Here is a 21,705-nt window from a genome sequence, read left to right as displayed (position 1 = left end):
TCCATCTACATTATTTTTATTATATTTCATTACTTTTGTTTAGTTCTTGTTTATTTTCATGCAGTAGTTCTTGCATAGGACTTCATCCATACCATTTATTGTTTCTTCTAAATGTTTTTTACTCTCAGCTAGCATTACTATATCATCAGCAAATCGTAGCATCTTTCCTTTTCACCTTGTACTATTACTTCAGATCTAAATTGTTCTTTAACATCATTAATTGCTAGTTCTATGTAAAGATTAAAAAGTAAAAAAGGGATAGAGAACATCCTTGTTGGACTCCCTTTTTTATTACAGCTTCTTTCATATGTTCTTCAATTATTGCTGTTGCAGTTTGGTTCCTGTAAATGTTAGCAATTTTCCTTTTATCTCTATACTTGAAACCTACATTTTTTAAAATGCTGAATATTTTATTCCAGTCTAGGTTATCAAATGCCTTTTCGAAATGTATAAATACTATGTAGGTTGGTTTGTTATACTTTAATCTTCCTTCTACTATTAATCTGAGCACTAAAATTGGTTTCCTTGTCTTTATACTTTTCCAAAATCCAAATTGGTCTTCTAACATTTCTTCCATCCTCTCAATTCTTCTGTACAGAAGTCTAGTTAAGATTTTTGATGTATGAGTAGTTAAGCTGATTTATCTGTATTCTTCACATTTATCTGCTCTTACCTTCTTTGGTGTCATGACAATAACATTCGTTTTGAAGTCTGATGGAACTTCCCTGTTTTTGTAAATATTACACACCAGTTTGTATAATCTATCTATTGCTTTCCTCACCTGCACTATGCAGTTATTCTGCAGGTATCCTGTTTATCCCAGGATTCTTTGCCATTCAAATCTTTTAATGCTCTATTAAATTCAAATCTCAGTATTATATCTCCTTTTCACCCTCTTCTTTCTCTATAACACCAGTTTCTAATTCATTTCCTCTGTATAACTCTTCAATATATTCCACCCAGCTATCAACCTTTTTTTTTTTATTATAAATGTGTGTACCATCTGTATTTAACACATTATTAGATTTCAATTTATGTACCACAAAATTCTCCTTAACTTTTGTCTATTTTATCAGTGATCATTTCTCTTTCCACTTCTGAACACTTTTCTTTAATCCACTCTTCTTTCAATAATTTGTACTTCCTGTTTGTAGTATTTCTTAATTGTTGATAGTTCCTTTTACCTTCTGCATCAATATCATTCTTATACTTTCTATGATCATCCATCAGCTGCAATATATCCTCTGATATCCAAGGTTTTATACCAGTTCTCTTTGTTCTGCCTAAGTTTGCTTCTGCTGATTTAAGAATTTCCTTTTTAACATTCTGCCATTCTTCTATATTTTCTACCTTTTACTCAGACCTCTTGCAATGCCCTCCTCAAAAATCTTCTTTACCTTCTCTTCCTCAAGCCCCTCTAATTCCTACTACATTTACATTTAACCTACCCATTTCCTTCTATAAATTTTCTAACTTACTAACCTTTTTAACATTCCTTATTCCGACTCGTAGAATGTTATTTTTTAATTTTTTGGTGACCCCTTCCTTAGTAGTCCCCACCTGGAGATCCGAATGGGGGATTACTTTACCTCCAGAATATTTTACCAAGGACGACGTCTCCATTTTTGTTACACGAAAATGCAGTATTAACAATATATAAATTCCATAAACTTAACACACTTGAACAAAATAGAATTTACAATTCACACATAATTTTATTTAGAGATAGTTTATGAGATTTTAAATGCTTTAAAATGAGAGACATCCATTATATAGTAATTTACATATTGTTTGTACCAATTGTTTAATTACGCTGTATACTGTATCTCTTGTACAGTTTTACTTATTGCATTATTGTATGTTTGAATTTTTTATTACAATTCTTTATTTTGTAAAATTGATATTGATGACATGTAATGCTGCTTTTTCCTAAATATTGGCTTAGCTATTGACAATACTGAGAAGCAGTCATAGCTGGAACAAACTGTCACAACACATCTTACTCATGTTTTTGTTTGTTTTACCGATAGTGGAAACAAACAAAACAGTTTATTGTGATCATTAATATCTTGTAGTTTTAAAAAACAAAAATAGTAATTTAATTATATTTGAATGTTCTGCGATACTAAAAAAAAGACAGGTGATCTTTTTATTGATTTGTTTGGTTATAGTGTAGCATGAATTTGTCCATTCTTTTTTTGATTGGTAGATTCATATTGTGAATGCAAAGTATTTAAAACTATTGTAGGTCATTCTTATTTATTTTATTATAATAGGTTGTTAAAGAAACATTAATTGTCTAATCTATGTAATGATTTATAAAATACTTTTTTTGAATAATATGTTGTCTAAATAAAGGAGAAAATTCAGAAATAAAAATAAAATTATATTGTTTAAATAGCTGTAAATGTAATTTTATAAAATAAATCAAATTCTGTTTTAAAGAATATTAAAAAAAATATATTTTAATCTCTAATCACCAAATTGGTTATAAGTATGTTCTTTTTTGCAGATTCTGTGGATGATGAATTAGATAGATTCAATGCGATTGAGTATGCTGAAGAAGGTGAAGATGATAAGAAAAAATATGAAGCCAAAGCAAATATGTTAAGGTAAGGACTTTAGCTTATTTTACAGATAATCTGTTGAAATGAATAATTTTGTATTGATTTTTCTGCTCGAATGTCCAGCCAGTGGCATTAGATCAATACACAAACCTTCTCATCAGTTTGTACATAGTTTGGTTACCGTCAAAGTTCACCTAGCAGTTTTCATTACTTTATTTTCAATATTTATAAAAAAGATGTTTTGGAAAGCCATCTGAATAAACAAATTTTACAATTACAATTGAACCTTGATTATTCAGATTAACTGGGACCAGAGGCCACCTGGGTTAATGTTGCCCTAAAAATGATAAGAAAATGTTAAATTAAACAGTACGTAGATTTTATAAAAATTCTTTTATTGGATAAAAATGCATTTAAAACATTAATTAAACTAACTATTTTTAAGTAAAATATAAAGTAACTTTTTTATGTCCATTTTGTAAAATGTCTACAGTCATAGCAGTCTAATTAGTTGGGATGGTCTGGTTTCTGACTGATATTCCAAATAAGGTATCATTGTCCAGGTTGGGCTCTAGCTTCTGCATGACTCAGGTCCTCTTTCAATTGTGCACCTGCCTCAATATTGTATTTACCTTCATTATCAGTGTTATCTGTTGACAAACAAGCAGCAGTTACTTGGCCATGGGTTATCCTACCATAACCTACATCATTTGTAACCAAACATATCATCAATATGTTCTTCCAAACAACCATCAATGCTAATAAATATTTCATAGTTATATATGCTAGTTAATTTTTGCTAGTAAAATTTTCTCTAGCATGGATTTTGTTAATTACTTCTGTGGAAGCATGAACATTTTTCTCAACTTTTTTCATAGCTTCTTTCTCAACTTCATTAAATGTATTCAGTCACGTGGTCTTAAGGAGATGCAACTATACAAAGAGATGTCTTTCATATTTAATAATTCAATCACACCATGTCCCCCCTTTTTCTTAGTCATCTTAATCAGTAGCAATTTTACTTTTTTACATCTGCGTGATATTTTCTAGTATTCCAAGATTCATTAGCCTTGAAAATGTCATTACATAAGGTTCTAGAAATTTATCATTAATATCTTCATAAGTCAATTCTTCAGCTACTGGATGTACATATAATAAATTAACAAAGTAGCTTTTAAGGGTATCCAGTTGTCTATTGGATTTTTTTTACACCTAGCCCAAAAAGCACCTAAAAGAAACAACACCTTTTTAAGTAAGATTGTACGTATAGGCACATTTTTGGGATTGGTAAGCAACCAGCGTTAGTGAGTAGTTAATGTTTTACCAAGTATAAGGATCTTTTTTCCCATTACAAGAAAAGAGAGTATTGTTTTCTGGAAGCATTACATCCAATGCCCGTGATCTACAGTGAGACCAAACATTTACATCAATATTACATCAGCTTAATGCTATATAAAAAGAGAAAGAATATTTTGGCTAATTGTTTTGATTTCAATAGAATTATCCCATTTATTTAAAGCTAATGTTTTGTAAGTTAGCATCTGGTAAAAAAGTCCAGTTTCATCAATATTATAATCCTGATCAGTGGCTTCTCAGATGAAATTTTGTTTTCAAATTTACTTTTAAAATGTTTCCCCAGTCACTTTCAACTGGCATATGCCGTAATGGGTTTTCCTTTTTTCTAACCAACCTAGCTAGCAATAAAATTCAGATTCTCATTTGACAACTTTTTTACACTTTTACAGTTAATGCTTATTTTACAGTATTTTTTACAGTTAATGCTTCTTTTTGCAGTATTTGGACCAAAATAACACTATTCTTTCTACACTAAACCATAAGAATAATAACATGTATGTGCTTATCGTTTTGTAGAAAAAGTCTTCAATTTTTTTATTAACAGTCAGCTGCAGTTAAAATTCTGATTCCAAACTTTGCATCAATGTTCTTCATTGTTTTTCTGTTGAAGCTTTAATGTTTCCAGTTTTTTAACCATAGAAAAAACCATCTTCTTATGCTTTGAGATCAATTTGAAAATCTCTATTAGAAACAACAATAGAACTCAAATGCAAACTATAGACAACACAACAGCACGTGAATAATTACAATGCTTGTACTCAGAATAACTTACAGGGTAGAAGAATGGAATAAACAAATTGACATGTTTGAGAAGAGGCTAAGTTATGCATATTACTGACTTGTTTAGTGTGCCCAGCCTTCACTGTGGAGGGAAATCGGACAGTAGGTATGTATCAGAATACCACCCTCCACTAGGTTTTACTTTTAATATTTTGAATTTCTCATAGCAATTCAAAATTAAGTATGTATTTAAAAGAATATTTATGGTATAACACATCAGTTCATACAACTAAATATGTTTTAAAATAGAAAAAAAAGAACTGTTAAAGTCAAAATTCAGTCTAGATAAACTGGAATCTGAACAAATGGGAGTCAGACAAACAAGGTTCCACTGTGATTAATTTTAATAATTACCAAAACTGAGTTGACTACAAAGTCAATCATCAGATAAATAAATTCAGTACCCACAATATAAAAAGAACACCATATAGTGCAGATGTTTATTCCAGTAAAAGGATGGATATACATTTACTATTCTGGCAGACTGCATGTAATTTTTTTTATTCTTTAATATTAAAATTGTGCTGTTTGAAATTCCTAAACTTTAGATTTTTTACTGTATATGTTAATATTTTATAATTTGACTTATAATACATGAATTTACTTAATTTTATTTTTCATTGATAACTGTTTATTGGTTATGGTTCTATTGTTCCAGAACTAAACACAGAGAGATTCGTGATGGATATGACCATCTTTTGCGAATGGCTGCGAGCGGTCCAAGTAACAAAGAATTTGTGGAACCTAAGGTTCAAGGCCTTTGGAAATTAGCAGCTAACTCAAATTTTACTCCTGATGAACTTGAATCATTGAGGGTATAATTTATTATTTATTTATTAGTATTGTTTTTTGTATTATCTTCTAACTGAACATTTTTTCCATTCATATAAACTTAAGAGCATTTTTGAAGAGTTTGTCTAGGATACAAAATTATTGAATTTGCTCCAGTATGCTTAAAATCTCTTTCAAGAATCCTTGACAATAGCTGAAAAATGGGACTACTAATGTAATTAGGTTATTTTCTCTGATTTTGTTATTCTGAATGATTGTAGATATAAATGATGTTTTGAATTACAATTCATCATTGTGTGATAGTTGGACAGCAATATGTTTTCAGTGCTGGTAGTTTTTCAACTATTTTGCTCAATTTTTCCATATAGTTTGGTTTCTATGTTTTTTTTTCATCAGTTTATGGCCGTTAGGTAGCAAAGAATGTCAACAGGATATAGTCAACTGCACCAGCATTTTTAACTTTGGTGATCTATCTATTAATTAACTTTGGCGATCTATTAATTCATTTTGGACTAATTCATTGAACTGGCACCAGGATGTTTCTACCTGAATCAACAGGTTATAAGAGATTGCATTTTTATTTTATTTATTCTCATTACTAAGCGTTTTGCAATTTTTTATGAAGTTTTTTAATCCAAGCCCCTTTGAACTCCTAACAAAAGTAATCTTGCAGCACAAAATTGTTAGTGATGCTCTTTTACAATCCTCTTATCAATCCATCTGATTTTCAAAATTCTCTCTTAACATATTTCAAAATATTAAATATTTATAATATGGTCCTTCTGGCTTTTCTATTGTCTTTGTTTTTCATAACTGCTATTCTGTATAAATTTTTAAAAAGGTTTCTTGTGATGGTGCTAATTTCTTTGTTGCTTTGCTTTTTAGCCAATATACTTTAACACTTCAACATTCCAAAAAAATTACAAAATTTGTTTCAGGTTTTATAAACTAGCAAATCATTTAAAAAGTAAGACTGTTTTAAAAACTTATTTCATTATCCTCCTCTATGAATCATGAGACCTTGCCGTTGGTGAGGGGGCTTGAGTGCTCAGGGATACAGAGTAGCTGGACCGAAGGTGCAACCATATCGGAGAGGTATCTGTTGAGAGCCAGACTAAGGAATGATTCCTGAAAGAGGGCAGCAGCTCTTTCAGTAGTTGTTAGGGGCGTAAGTCACAATGACTTAAACGGCCATATCAACATCACTCAGTCCTCTGAGTACTGCGCAGCTGAAAGCAATGGAAAACTACAGCTGTTTTTTTTTCCAAGAAAATGTGGCTCTGCATTTTCAAAAGCAATAATGGAGGCGCCTTCCTTGGTAAAATATTCCGGAGGTAAAATAGTCCCCCGTTCGGATCTCCGGGTGGGGACTACTAAGGAAGGGGTCACCAGAAAAGTAAAAAATAACATTCTACGAGTCGGAGCGTGGAATGTTAGAAGCTTAAAAAAGGTTGGTAGGCTAGAGAATTTAAAAAGGGAAATGGATAGGGTAAACGTGGATATAGTAGGAATTAGTGAGGTTCGGTGGGAAGAGGAAGGCGACTTTTGGTCGGGTGACTTTAGAGTAATTAACTCAGCGTCAAATAATGGGCAGGCAGGAGTAGGTTTCGTGATGAACAAGAAAATAGGGAGGAGAGTGGAGTATTTCAAGACGCATAGCGATAGAGTCATTGTAATAAGGATAAATTCAAAACCTAAACCGACAACGATTGTTAACGTCTATATGCCTACAAGCGCCCATGATGATGATGAGGTAGAATGTGTATACGAAGAGATTGATGAAGCAATTAAACACGTAAAAGGAGATGAAAATTTAATAATAGTTGGAGATTGGAATGCAAGCATTGGAAAAGGCAAGGAAGGAAATATAGTGGGTGAATACGGGCTGGGCAAAAGGAATGAAAGAGGGGACCGACTTATAGAGTTTTGCACGAATTATAATTTAGTAATTGCCAACACCCAATTTAAAAATCATAGTAGAAGAATATACACTTGGAAAAAGCCAGGCGATACTGCAAGGTATCAGATAGATTATATCATGGTTAAGCAAAGATTTAGAAATCAACTCATGGACTGCAAAACTTACCCTGGAGCAGACATTGATAGCGACCATAATTTGGTGATAATGAAATGTAGATTGGGGTTTAAAAACCTGAAGAAAAGGTGTCAGATGAATCGGTGGAATTTAGAGAAGCTTGAGGAAGAGGAGGTAAAGAGGAATTTTGTGGAGGACATCGCAAGAGGTCTGAGTAAAAAAGATAAGGTAGAAAATGTAGAAGAAGAATGGGAGAATGTTAAAAAGGAAATTCTTAAATCAGCAGAAGCAAACTTAGGCGGAATAAAGAGAACTGGTAGAAAACCTTGGGTTTCAGACGATATATTGCAGCTGATGGATGAACGTAGAAAATATAAGAATGCTAGTGATGAAGAAAGTAAAAGGAACTATCGGCAATTAAGAAATGCTATAAACAGGAAGTGCAAACTGGCGAAAGAAGAGTGGATTAAAGAAAAGTGTTCAGAAGTGGAAAGAGAAATGAACATTGGTAAAATAGACGGAGCATACAGGAAAGTTAAGGAAAATTTTGGGGTACATAAATTAAAATCTAATAATGTGTTAAACAAAGATGGTACACCTATATATAATACGAAAGGTAAAGTCGATAGATGGGTGGAATATATTGAAGAGTTATACGGAGGAAATGAATTAGAAAATGGTTTTTTAGAGGAAGAAGAGGAAGTTGAGGAGGATGAAATGGGAGAAACAATACTGAGATCTGAATTTAAGAGAGCATTAAAAGATTTAAATGACAGAAAGGCTCCTGGAATAGACGGAATACCTGTAGAATTACTGCGCAGTGCAGGGGAGGAGGCGATTGATAGATTATACAAACTGGTGTGTAATATTTATGAAAAAGGGGAATTTCCGTCAGACTTCAAAAAAAGTGTTATAGTAATGATACCAAAGAAATCAGGGGCAGATAAATGTGAAGAATACAGAACAATTAGTTTAACTAGTCATGCATCAAAAATCTTAACTAGAATTCTATACAGAAGAATTGAGAGGAGAGTGGAGGAAGTGTTAGGAGAAGACCAATTTGGTTTCAGGAAAAGTATAGGGACAAGGGAAGCAATTTTAGGCCTCAGATTAATAGTAGAAGGAAGATTAAAGAAAAACAAACTAACATACTTGGCGTTTATAGACCTAGAAAAGGCATTCGATAACGTAGACTGGAATAAAATGTTCAGCATTTTAAAAAAATTAGGGTTCAAATACAGAGATAGAAGAACAATTGCTAACATGTACAGGAACCAAACAGCAACAGTAGCAATTGAAGAACATAAGAAAGAAGCCATAATAAGAAAGGGAGTCCGACAAGGATGTTCTCTATCTCCGTTACTTTTTAATCTTTACATGGAACTAGCAGTTAATGATGTTAAAGAACAATTTAGATTCGGAGTAACAGTACAAGGTGAAAAGATAAAGATGCTACGATTTGCTGATGATATAGTAATTCTAGCCAAGAGTAAAAAGGATTTAGAAGAAACAATGAACGGCATAGATGAAGTCCTACGCAAGAACTATCGCATGAAAATAAACAAGAACAAAACAAAAGTAATGAAATGTAGTAGAAATAACAAAGATGGACCACTGAATGTGAAAATAGGAGGAGAAAAGATTATGGAGGTAGAAGAATTTTGTTATTTGGGAAGTAGAATTACTAAAGATGGACGAAGCAGGAGCGATATAAAATGCCGAATAGCACAAGCTAAACGAGCCTTCAGTAAGAAATATAAGTTGTTTACATCAAAAATTAATTTAAATGTCAGGAAAAGATTTTTGAAAGTGTATGTTTGGAGTGTCGCTTTATATGGAAGTGAAACTTGGACAATCGGAGTATCTGAGAAGAAAAGGTTAGAAGCTTTTGAAATGTGGTGCTATAGGAGAATGTTAAAAATCAGATGGGTGGATAAAGTGACAAATGAGGAGGTATTGCAGCAAATATATGAAGAAAGAAGCATTTGGAAAAATATAGTTAAAAGAAGAGACAGACTTATAGGCCACATACTAAGGCATCCTGGAATAGTCGCTTTAATTTTGGAAGGACAGGTAGAAGGGAAAAATTGTATAGGCAGGCCACGTTTGGAATATGTAAAACAAATTGTTAGGGATGTAGGATGTAGAGGGTATACTGAAATGAAACGACTAGCACTAGACAGGGAATCTTGGAGAGCTGCATCAAACCAGTCAAATGACTGAAGACAAAAAAAAAAAAAAATTTCATTATCTGATTAATGTAATATCCTTATAACATTGTATAAATAGCATCCCTTATAACCCGATAATTTTGCATATCTGGGATGTCCAAGTAAGTAATACCTTCCTGGAGATTGAATGGTATGATGTAAAATGAACCAAGGTCCTCCTTTTACGAGTAAATTTTTAAGGGTAAATTTAGTGTAGTAGAAGAGGAAATTGTAATATTATTTATAAGACAAACTTACAGTTCCCTAGAAGGACATAATTTTATTTTCTATAATCGCTGATATTTGCTATAGTCGCTGAAGAGGGTTGGGAATTGTATGACAAATCAGAAAATTTTGTTCAAGAGTTAATACATCTAAAATTAGCCAGAACATTCAATAGAGATGATATTGAAAGGGTACCTAAGTTGTCTAATAATAGCCATAAAACAGAGCAAAGAAGAGTATCTAGTTATGATCACAGAGGAAGTATCAATTTATCTGAGGGAGTTATTTTAAAAAGTGAGGCTCATAGAGATTTTTGGGATTGGCTGTCCCAAGAAGCTGTAATTAGAAGTGGCTCAGACTAACTAAGGAAAAGGGAAAATTCAGTTTAGTCTGAAAATATATAGGAAGCAGGAAGTGAGGGAAATTTCATAAAACCAAGGTTATAGTTTAATCATTTATTAGTGTATTTTAGAGGGCCAAGTCAGATAGCTGAGTTTACAAAATTTGGCTGCTAAATACTATAATGCTGGTATCAATATACCCTCTATGGAGTATGGGGTTTGATTTAGCTGTTTGGCCTAAGTGTGTTTTTAAAATATGTTCTTTTATTACAATTTTAAAATATTAATATTTTATACCTAAAATATATTCTTTTTCCTGTGGGAAAAATAAATAAATTGGATACTATGATTGCAACATGAAATAAAACGTAATTAAAATTTTGCAGATGTCTCAATTTATATTACAGTTGAATGTAATTGCATTTATTACAGTATCTAACAGGATTTATTTAGTTTAGTATTTAAACAGGATTTAACAGGAGACAAGGTAAATTCAAACAATAATTACTTCTGGGTTAAAAAAAAAATTATTTATATTTTAATGATAGAGATATTGTTTATATTGACAGTTCAAAAAAAGTCAGTGTTTATTTTATAACATGAGAGCAAACAACAAACTTGTATATCAGTATACAAGAGGGGTAAGTCAATTATTATCTGCAATATAGTTATAAATTTTATTGCAATACAAATAGGAAACTTACATGTATATCATTTTTCAACATAGTTCTTGCATTTCAACGCACTTGGTCCATTGTTGTACAAGCTTTCTGATGCCCTCATAAAAGAAGGTTTTCGGTTGAGCTGCGAGCCAGGAATGCACCGCTTCTTTCACTGTTTGTTTGTTTCTTTTATTTGAGTAAATCGACAGCCCCTTATTGCCTCTTTGAGTGGACCAAACAAGTGGTAGTCAGTCGGAAGGGGCAAAATCAGGACTATATGGCATTGTCATGCAACAACGTAACACCTTTCAGCAGCAGTCCTCGGAATTTGCTTCGAATTGCAAGCTTCAGCTTGGCAGTAAGCATCTCACTGTAACGCGCACTGTTTATTGTTGTGCCCCTTTCCTCATAATGCTTCAGTACTGGGCCTTGTGAGTCCCAAAAAACCGTAAGCGTCAGTTTTCCTGTGGATGGTTGGGTCTTGAACTTTTTTTGCAGGGCGAATTTGGATGTTTCCATTCAATAGTCTGCCGTTTACTCTCCGGCTCGTAATGATAAATCCATGTTTCGTCACCAGTGATGATTCTATTTAAGAAGATATCCCATTTGTTACCATAGTGATCCAAATGTTTTTGGCAGATGTCCAAGCGCGTTTGTTTATGCAACTGTGTGAATTGTTTTCAGACCCATCTTGCACAGACTTTATGAAACCCAAGTCTGTTGTGGATGATTTTGTAGGCAGAACCGTGACTAATTTGCAGACTATGTGCCACTTCATCAATAGTTATTTGTTTGTCTAAGAAAACCATGTCACATGCACGCTCAATGTTTTCCTCATTTGTGGTAGTAAACGGTCTGGCTCCTTCGTCGTGCGTAACACTTGTGCGACTGTTTTTGAATTTTTCAATCCATTCGTAGACACTCCATTTTGGCAACACATTGTTCCCGTACTGTACTGAAAGTCTTTGATGAATTTCGGTCCCTAATACACCTTCCGACCACAAAAAACAGATCACTGAACGTTGCTCTTGTTTGGTGCAAACAGAAAGCAGAGCAGCCATGGTTAACGGCAGGGCAGCGATAATGGAACTAACCTAGCAGCATCAAATCTGCACAGACATAACAACAATTAAACCACGCATGCGTCATCTACGCAACACGACAGTAATACCAACATAAACAAAAATATAACTAAATTGCAGATAATAATTGACTTACCCTTGTATATATGATTTTATATTTACCTATATATGAAATCACAGGAATTCAATTTATTTATGTTTGTTAAAAACAATTTTTTTTTTATATATTTTTTTTTATGTTAGTTGTAAGGTTAATCAGCTACTTATACTTAGGTAATTAGCAACTACATTGGGGTTAAATTGTTATACATTTTCAGACACCAATGAAGAATCAAACCAGGATCACCGGTGTAGTAGCAAGTTCTTGTACATTCAAGTGTGTAATATTAATTATATGTTATTTACTTAACTTATGTGACACTCAGCTGAGTTCTGTTCAGATAAGAAAAGGGCTGAATAAATAAATCATAGAAAATTATATAAATTTAGGCATATCAATCTGTAATCCCTGTTCATTTGATTTATTTGTACTTCATTTTACACCTAAATGCATATTTCTTGTTTGTTGATGCACCTAAATGCATATTTCTTGTTTGTTGATGGATGCCTCATATTTGCTTTTAAATTATTATTAAATAGTGTTTAATAAATAGATTTTTAATAAATAGACTAAGAGAATGATTGAATATTCTTAAATATTTTTTGTAGCGAAGCTTTTCAAAGCCGATCATTTATTTTGAATGAAAAAATTGGGAAAATTATTTATTCTATTTGCAGTATTATTTTTTTAAATTATTTGTTGATTTTATTTTACTATGAATGTTTTAAATGATGTGAAAATTGTTTTAGGTTGAATTACTACATTATGAAAAAAGACTGTTGAAATTGCGACATCTGCAAGTAGAAGCTGCACTTCATGAGAAAAAAGGAAAAAATGTAGCAGGTGATAAGTTGAATGTAGCAGAATTTGTTGACGATTCAATTAAAAAACAAGCTCGAAAAGTAGAAAAATTACACTTAGATCTAGAAACTCGTATTATGCAAAAACATGTAGAATTATAATTGATGACTAATTTATTTTTATTGCTATCAGACTTATTTAAACATATTAATTTCAATTTTTTTTCTTTATTAGAAACTTATAATTATTAATTTTGTTTGAAATGAATAAAGTAATCTTATACTATTCAGTGTCATTAACCAAATGTCATCTAAAAAGGAAACAAAAAACATTTCACACAAAGGTTTTAGAGAGCATAATTAATGATCAATAAAATTAATTAATAAATTACTCTGAAGTAGGTGTGGATAGCTGCATGTATATGAAAGTACTTCTCTCTGTCTGATTTATGTCAGTTTTATGATACTCCAGGTAATACATTGACAAGTTAGGAGAGATCATTTCTTACTATTCCTTCTCTCTCTTTGCTATATCTCCACACATTGTTTCCTACCTATGCAGTATGATTTAAACTAGTTATTAGCTACACCTGTTTTACGTTCTTTCTTAAATTTTTTTTAGAAGTTCAAAAGTCACCCAAAACTTAGATACAAAAATAACAGTTTCTTCTGAAACCATGACTTTTATAAAAGTTATTAGTGAACCTTTTGCAGGTTCCCCTCTTCTGAACCAATTTTGTATGAATTATTACATACGCCATGTTCTTCATTGCCTTCCTTTGAAATAAGAAAGAAATTAACAATATATCATTATGTAGAATTTTAAATTGTCTGGCCTAATTTGTTACTATTTTTAGATCATATTTTGGGTTTTATCATTTATTTCACATTTAAATAGTAATTTAATAAATATACAAGCAAATGGATAAAAAATATGACATACTATGTTTACTTTGCCAAATTTTTCTCCTAAATTGTTTGCAAATTTTTAATTTGTGTTAAAAACATAAATTAATCTGATATTTGTTTGCATATTTCTGTGATTATTCATAACAGAATATAGACATCATTTGTAATGGAAGTAGATTTTGCTTTAAATAAGTAAACATTTCTATAAAAATATTTTTAGTTTGTTTTTCAATTATCTGAAATGTTCTTCAGGGTATACTATAAGTAATTATAATAAATAACAAAATATTACTTATGAATTTACAATTCTGTACCATTATTTATTATGCTATTCATTAATACATTTTGTTTTTATTAGAAACAAATTTATTTAATTTAGTTAAATGTATTATTTATTATTATTGTGTTGTTTAGTTTTATTTTATATAAATTCTAATATTGTTATTTAGCATTTTGATGGATTTATTTGTATAATAATGATAAAAGCTGTAATAAAAGCAATACTTTTTTAATTTACTGAGCCTCTAAAATTATAGTAATTTAATCAGTGGTAGCTGTTTAATTGAAGTTATTTTTTCTACACATTTTATTGGAAGATGATAAGTCTAAATTTCATAATCTGCTATAAGAATCTATGTTCCTATTTCTGTGCAGTGGTGAAATGATTTCACAAAACTTTAGTTACAATCATTAGTTTTTCTTAGGAAATATGAAAATGTTTCAAATTATTCTTCTGGTAGAGGTTTTCGTTAAGAAAAAGAAATTTGTAATTTGTATCAGCTCAAGAGATTCTACTTTAACAGTAAACTTTTCATTTATTTTATATCTCCTTTCTATGTATTTTTGTGTGCTTTTTTTACAATTTCTTTTTTAAATTTGCTTCAGTATTTTTTTATATTTACATTTTCCATATATTTAAAATAGTTATACTTTAATATAATAGATTTATAATCCTTAGTAGAGAGTGCTATAAGTAAAATATACATATCAAATTTATTATATTTGTCTTTTTTTGAATTTTTTTAAATCAAGTTTTAATTTATTTAATTATAAAAAAAACCATATGCCATTGATGTTGTTTATTTAGGAAGCTTATTATTCATCATAATTTTTTCATTCACAGTAACATCATTTTTTTATCATGGACTACTGATTGAGGTTGGCAATCAACTTGAAATAGCCCCATAAAATGGACATAGTAGCTCTTTAAAATATTCATTACATATAAACATATGTGTATATATATAAATATATATTAGATTCTATTAAATAAACCATCTATTAGAATATTAAGATAAAAAATATGTTACCTTAATTTTTCATAAATGTACTTTCACAAGATCCCACATCCTGACATGATTGAAATAATTTTGATATTGCATATTAATTTATACAAATGCTGCTACCTGTTGCCAGGGCCGGCCATAGGCGGTAGACAAGGTGGGTTTCTGCCTATGGCAGAAAAATTTGGGAGCAGCAAAACCACTTGAACACAAGCTAAAAATAAACACAAACCATAAAAATACGAGGGTTTTCCAAAAAGTAATTTAGATTTTGAAATATAAACCAACCAAATAAAAAAAAAGAAATTTTATTATATATATTTGAAAGGGACAATCTTAAACTATTTTTCTATACTGGCGTTTAAATTGAGGCAGTTATCATAACGTTGCACAAGCTTTTCAATTTCTTCTCTGTAGAAATCTGCACCTTAAATTTTTGGCACCTATCCTACATAAATTTTGTGATAATCAAGCTTCCCCAATACAATTTCATGCAGTAAACTTCATGAAATTTGGGGGAAATGAAGCGAGTTCCGTAATTGTAATGCGATGATTTTCATCATCAATCACAAGGCTAGGCCAACCACTGCGGTCATCATCATGAACATTGGTGTGGCCATTTTTAAACTGAATGCACCACTGCCTCACTCCACCTTCACTTATTATTCCATCTCTGTACATCTCACAAATTTGCCGGTGAATTTCAATTGGTTTGATGTTTTTTTGCCAGTAAAAACCTAATCACTGAACATACCTCACAACTCATGGGATTTTCTATTGAAGCGCACGTTTCAATAATTCACAACGAACAAAGTAGAAAAATCACAGTCCACATGCTACAACAGCTTGATGTGTTCCGAGTGTAGAAACGTTTTGATGCCAAGATTGCTCTGTCCCCATCCATCTTCATGCTCGGCACAAATGTAAGTTACTTTCTGGATAGCTGTCGTGTATTTCAAGATTACTTGAATCTAAAAAATAAGCAAGTAGTAACATGAAATACAGCAGGAATTAACAGGCTTCTGGCTTCTATATTTTGAGATGCACTGCAGACCAGATTTAACAAGCTTATTCAAATGTAACAGAAATAGACAGGCTTCTGGGTACTTCTGTGTGTAAATTGTGAGATGTGCTGGCGCCGCAGACAGCAACAAGCTTTTTCCACCCACATATAAGAGAGAGTCAAATTTAAAACAAAATACAAATGAATTCTTGGATAAATACATGCTTTTTTTTCCTCTTTTTTCTTCAATTTGTTCCAAAGTTTAGATTTGACTCAAATTCTTTCAAGGGTTTTAGTCCGTGTCCAAAGGAAAGGCAATCTTTGGGTGCCAATGCACTGTTTTCTTTTTCAAAAATTTTCTCGATTCTACATTTTTTCAAAAATTTTAATCTGTGATGTTCAAATTCAGCAGTTTTTAACCTCTGACCCAAAAAGAGGGGTGTTAGAAGTTTGAAGCCTCTGTCTGTGTCATTGTAGATCCGAAATGGATGAGCCGATCTTAATGTGGCTTGTTTTGTTTTAAAGCTGGTTTAATCAGGATGGTTCTTAGCTATATTTGATGACAATCACTACATGTGTCATAACCCCCTACACACAAGTGCAAAGCAAGTTTTATAAAAACAACCCTGACGCATGAAGTGATTATTATCAAATATAGAACCATCCCAATTAAACATGTAACCGCGTGTTTATGGTTACACAAACCAATAAATGTTCAGGCTGAAGAAGTATTTAAATTGATAAAAGATCAGAATTGATCTATATTATTGTTTTCAAACAGTTTGAACTGTTTTTTGAAACATTTATGGTACCAACAGCTGAACCGATTTTTATAAACTTTTGATGTCGATAGCTGACAGCAAATAACTTGGTAGTAACGGGAGGTTGAAAATCATATACATATGGTTTTGACTGTTCGATTAACCTTATCAAATATAGCAAAGTCTATCAGATACTTAGATAGATTGTTTTGTTTTAGAATGTCTGATGGAAGAAAAAGACTATCTGTGATAGTCAATATAAAAAGAAGAGATTGGAGAAGCAAACCCAGCTTCAAAGCAGGCAGGTTGCATAGCTTCTTAAGAAATGGCAGGTAGTTCCAAACAAAACAAAGAGCCAAGTGTTTGCCAGGATTTTAACATTACCATCAATTCTGATTTGGATATGGATTATCAAGACAACACCAATAGTAAAGATGAAATTGTAAGTTGTTCCAGGCAGGAACAGAATTCAACAGGTTTTGAGGCAATGGATACATCATGGGAAATGAAGGAAGCCTCAACCAAACTCAACCATCAGACCCAGGATTATGGCTGGTCGTATAAGCAACTCAGATCGAACATTTTTAGTTAGAAAAGGTCCATTATCTACTTTATTCAACGATTTCCCATTTGACAATCAAAATCCAAATTGAAAATATAGTACATAACATTATCACCGGATTTAAACAAATGTAGAACAAGTCTTGAGAGATTGGCTGGTATATTTTGTGTCAAAAGATTCCGTGTTCTGTTTTTGTTGTAAACTTTTCGGTTATTCAAAATTAAGTTCCTTTTCAAACGAGGGTTATAGAAACTGGAAAAATATTGGTGAGATATTAAGAAAGCATGAAGACTCAAAAACTCGTGTAAATAATTTAAAATCATGGATAGAGCTAAAATGAAGGTTGGAAATGTGTTAGACAATAGATTCAGCTATACAGAGATTTATTGAATTAAATTTTTTTTTTTGAATTTAAATTTTGACATGAATGATTTTACATATAATATCAGTTATTAAATTGCTTGGAGAAAGTTCTCTAGCCTTCTGGGGTACAAGCGACAAAGGTTTATGAACATAAAATGGAAGTTTCCTAAGTTAATTCAATTGCTAGCTGAATTTAACCCCCATAATGGAGGAACACGTTCATAGAATCCTCAACAATGAGGAAAAGAGAGTGAAATATTTAGGAAAAAAACATTCAGAACGAAATTATTGGACTATTAAATGATAACATAAAGTCTTATATTATAAAACGAGTTCAAAAAATGAAATATTTGGTTATTCTTGATTGCACTCCCAATGCGAGTAAGGTTGAACAAATTCCATTTGTAGTAACATATGTTTCTATTGATTAATCAGAATCGGGATTTGAATGTAAAATTGATGAACATTTTTTGGGGTTTTCTTCCTATTGAGAGATCTACTGGTAAGAAATTATCTTAAATTTTATTAGAGAAGTTGGGGAAAAATGGAATGAAAGTGGAAAATATGAGAAGTCAAGGTTACAACTAAGGTACAAATATGAAAGGGGACAAATTGGGAGTACAATCAAGAGCATTTTACATACCTTGCAGCACTCGTTGCTTAAACTTAGTATTTAAAGATAGGGAAAATCTTCTTTGGAGTCGGCGAACGTTTTTAATATGGTTCAAAAGCTATTTACATTTTTTGCCTCACTGACTTTTCGGTGGGCCACATTAAGAGAACACCTCAATACTCTTACACTGAAACCACCAAGCAACACTTGTTGGGAAAGTCGTATAGATTCCCTAAAGTCTTTACGTTTCAAATAGAAAATATTCATGATGCTTTATTAAGCATTTATGAGAATGCCAAAATGGATAATATGATTTGAGATGAGGTCAGCAGTTTATTGACTGCAATAAAACAATTTAAGTTTTTATGTCTGATTGTCATTTGGCATAAAATCTTGAATCATATTAATCTGATAAGTAAGCTACTTCAATCCAAATATTTTGATTTATTCCAAGCCACTGATTTATTAAATAGCTCAATAATTTTTTTTAAAGAATTAAAATCAGATGAATCCTTTAACATTATCTTAGAAGCTGAAAATTAAGCCAGCAAAATTGATTTAGAAAAAAATTGACTACACCACGTCATTGTGTTTGGACTACAAAATGAAATTTTTCATATGAAAGATTAGATGAACTGATACAAGAACCAAAACGAAAATATAAAATAGAATTCTTTTTCTTTACTACAGATCAGCAAAGAGTGCACTGGAACTGAGATTCAACCTACTGAATAGTAATGACTTTGAATTTTTATATGATTTAAGATGCGTGTAAAAATGAATTTCTGGCACATTGTAAATATCTCGAAAATGTATTGATAGATGGTGATTCTTCTAATCTAATGCTTTAGAACTGGCTGATGAAATAAGCCTTGTTTCTTCACTTTTAATAAAGAAAGAAGGTCTAGTTGATGTTCTTAAACTCATTACTTTTCTTAATTGGGCCAAATGTGAGCTTTAAGAATTTAGCTAACGCTGCACATAACTGTTGCTACTGGCAAAAGAACTTTTTCTAAATTAAAAATAATAAAAAATTACCTAAGAACCATGTCTACTAAAAATCGTTTTAATGGGATAGCAATGTTGACCAATGAACTTCAATTGAGTAATAATTTAGGTCTGAAAAAAAAAGTTATTTGCAATTTGCAGAAAAGAAACTTCAAAAGAGACTGTTTTAATTTAGGTTTAGACTATGTATATTATTATATTAGTTTTGTTTATTGTTTTAAAAGTATATACTTTTAAAATAAAATTAGCTCTGAAATAGTTCATAAGTTCATTATTGTTAGCTTGTAAAAATGTAAATTTTGTTTTTCAATAAAACAATTTTCTGTAAATTGTATTAGTATTATTGTCTTAATTCAATTATGTCATTTTTGTGTTATGGTTGATACAGTTCTTTTATAATTCTGTTTTTTGTTTTGTTTTTTTTTTTAACTTTAAGTGTTTTTAAAGCTTGGGGGATGGCATTTTTTGGGTTTGCCTATGGTGGCAAAAACAGTAGGGCTGGCCCTGCTGTTGCAGTTTCTTTAAGACTTTCTCCCTCAAACACTGTCTGATGGTTTATCAAATTGAAATTTTGTTTAAATATATAAATGTAATATTTTCCTAATATATTTAATTTTATGTCATCTTTTTTATTTTTTATATTTGTGTTAGTATCAGAAATAGAATGTTTATTTATTAGTTGGTCTACCATACTAGATAAACCTAATTTTTTTTGTAATTTCTATATAGATACCATCACAATCATTAAATTTAATTTTACAAATTGCACATAGATTTTTTATTTTATTATTTTTGTTTTTTTAAATATTTTATTGTGGTTATTAGGTTTGTATGCTGGCTTAAATATTTCTTTATTGTAAATTTTGGTAATGTTTTCAATGATATTATTAGTGTATGAATACTTTATGTATATTTTTTAACTCTTTTGTGTGTTATTACATTGTGCTGTTTCAATTTGTTTGCCCTTGCTTATTTTGATATTGACATCTAAATAATTTAATATTCTATTAATATATATTTTAAATGTTACATTAAATTTTCATTATAAGAATTTAATTTGCTTAATAGCATCAGATTCCATTATTTATTACTGGTTATATAAAATGAGTATATTATCAACATATCATGTCCATGTTAAATTTTTATGTATATGAGTAATGCTGTATACTTATTTACTCTCAAAATCCTATAATATATATTTGACATAATTGCTGATAGTGGAAATCCCATAGATAAGGCATTTTTCTATGTATAATAGTTTAAATTCAAAACAGTTTTGACATATATTTCTTATAATTTTTTCCCCTTTTTTTAAACTCTGGGACCACTGTTAGGTATTGCTTCAGAGGATGAGGTGAAATGACAATTTTGTACTGTGTCAAAATGCCTTGCTGATATGCATTTGAACCAGGGACCTCCAGAAGAAAGGCCAAGACGCTACCACTCGTGCCATGGATTATTATAATAATCACTAAAATATATTATTTAAATTGGGGAAAACAACTGCCGTATAATAAAAATAATTATTATCAATAAATACTATGGCGTTATGTATCAGAAAGTGGTTGAATTCCATCCATTTCGTCATCTTCAGAGCCGCTATAAGGATGAACCAGATGATTCTTCTAAATTTGTAATTAAATTGTCTCTGTTTGTGTCCAAGGGAATTCTTGTTCTATGGCTCTTATATAAATCCTCTAACATACTGTGCTGTTTTTCTCCAGCCTTGAGAGATACTATTTATTCCTTCCAGTGTCCGTCATTATAAACTTATTATCTTTTTTTATATATCTTTTGATGTGACTCCACACAATTTCAATAGCACTGAAGTGACAATGATAGGGAGGCAATCAGATGATTTTGTGGCCTGCTTCTTTTGCTATTTTACCATTTCATAGATAGGTCTTGAAGGTGTTTCCTCCTAAATAATTTCTAAAAGTTGTCCTTTGGTCATTGAATGGTCTGCATTGACTCCATATGAACTACCCAATCAATCAACTTATGATTCCAATTAGCATTAGTTGTTGCTTTATCCAGTTGCACTGAGTGATATGAAGCATTGTCCATTACTATGATGGTACTCAGTTTCACTTTTTCAAAACCGTTTCTTTGAACTATTTTGTGAATGTTTCATTATCAGTTTCACTTTTTCAAAACCGTTTCTTTGAACTATTTTGTGAATGTTTCATTATTCATCTCCTTGTAGTTATTCGTTTTCTTTGATTTGAGCATTAACAGCTCTTCATTCAGAAA

At 31.0% G+C, this 21,705-nt stretch overlaps 1 protein-coding gene across 1 annotated transcript in view; it reads left to right on the top strand.

The window, feature by feature from the left end:
- LOC142329993 (alpha-2-macroglobulin receptor-associated protein) overlaps positions 1 to 19,781 on the top strand; it is a 41,420-nt gene extending 21,639 nt beyond the window's left edge. The window contains exons 5-7 of the mRNA XM_075374996.1: positions 2,513 to 2,612; positions 5,362 to 5,518; positions 12,900 to 19,781. Coding sequence (XP_075231111.1) covers positions 2,513 to 2,612; positions 5,362 to 5,518; positions 12,900 to 13,112 — 470 coding nt within the window. The 3' untranslated portion in view covers positions 13,113 to 19,781. The remainder of the gene's footprint in view (positions 1 to 2,512; positions 2,613 to 5,361; positions 5,519 to 12,899) is intronic.
- The last annotated feature ends 1,924 nt before the right edge of the window (positions 19,782 to 21,705 follow it).

The sequence above is a fragment of the Lycorma delicatula genome, chromosome 1 (genome assembly GCF_047948215.1).
Source record: "Lycorma delicatula isolate Av1 chromosome 1, ASM4794821v1, whole genome shotgun sequence".
Lineage (NCBI taxonomy): Eukaryota > Metazoa > Arthropoda > Insecta > Hemiptera > Fulgoridae > Lycorma > Lycorma delicatula.
The sequence above is the reverse complement of the archived record's forward strand: the minus strand, read 5'-3'. Positions and strand labels throughout refer to the sequence as shown.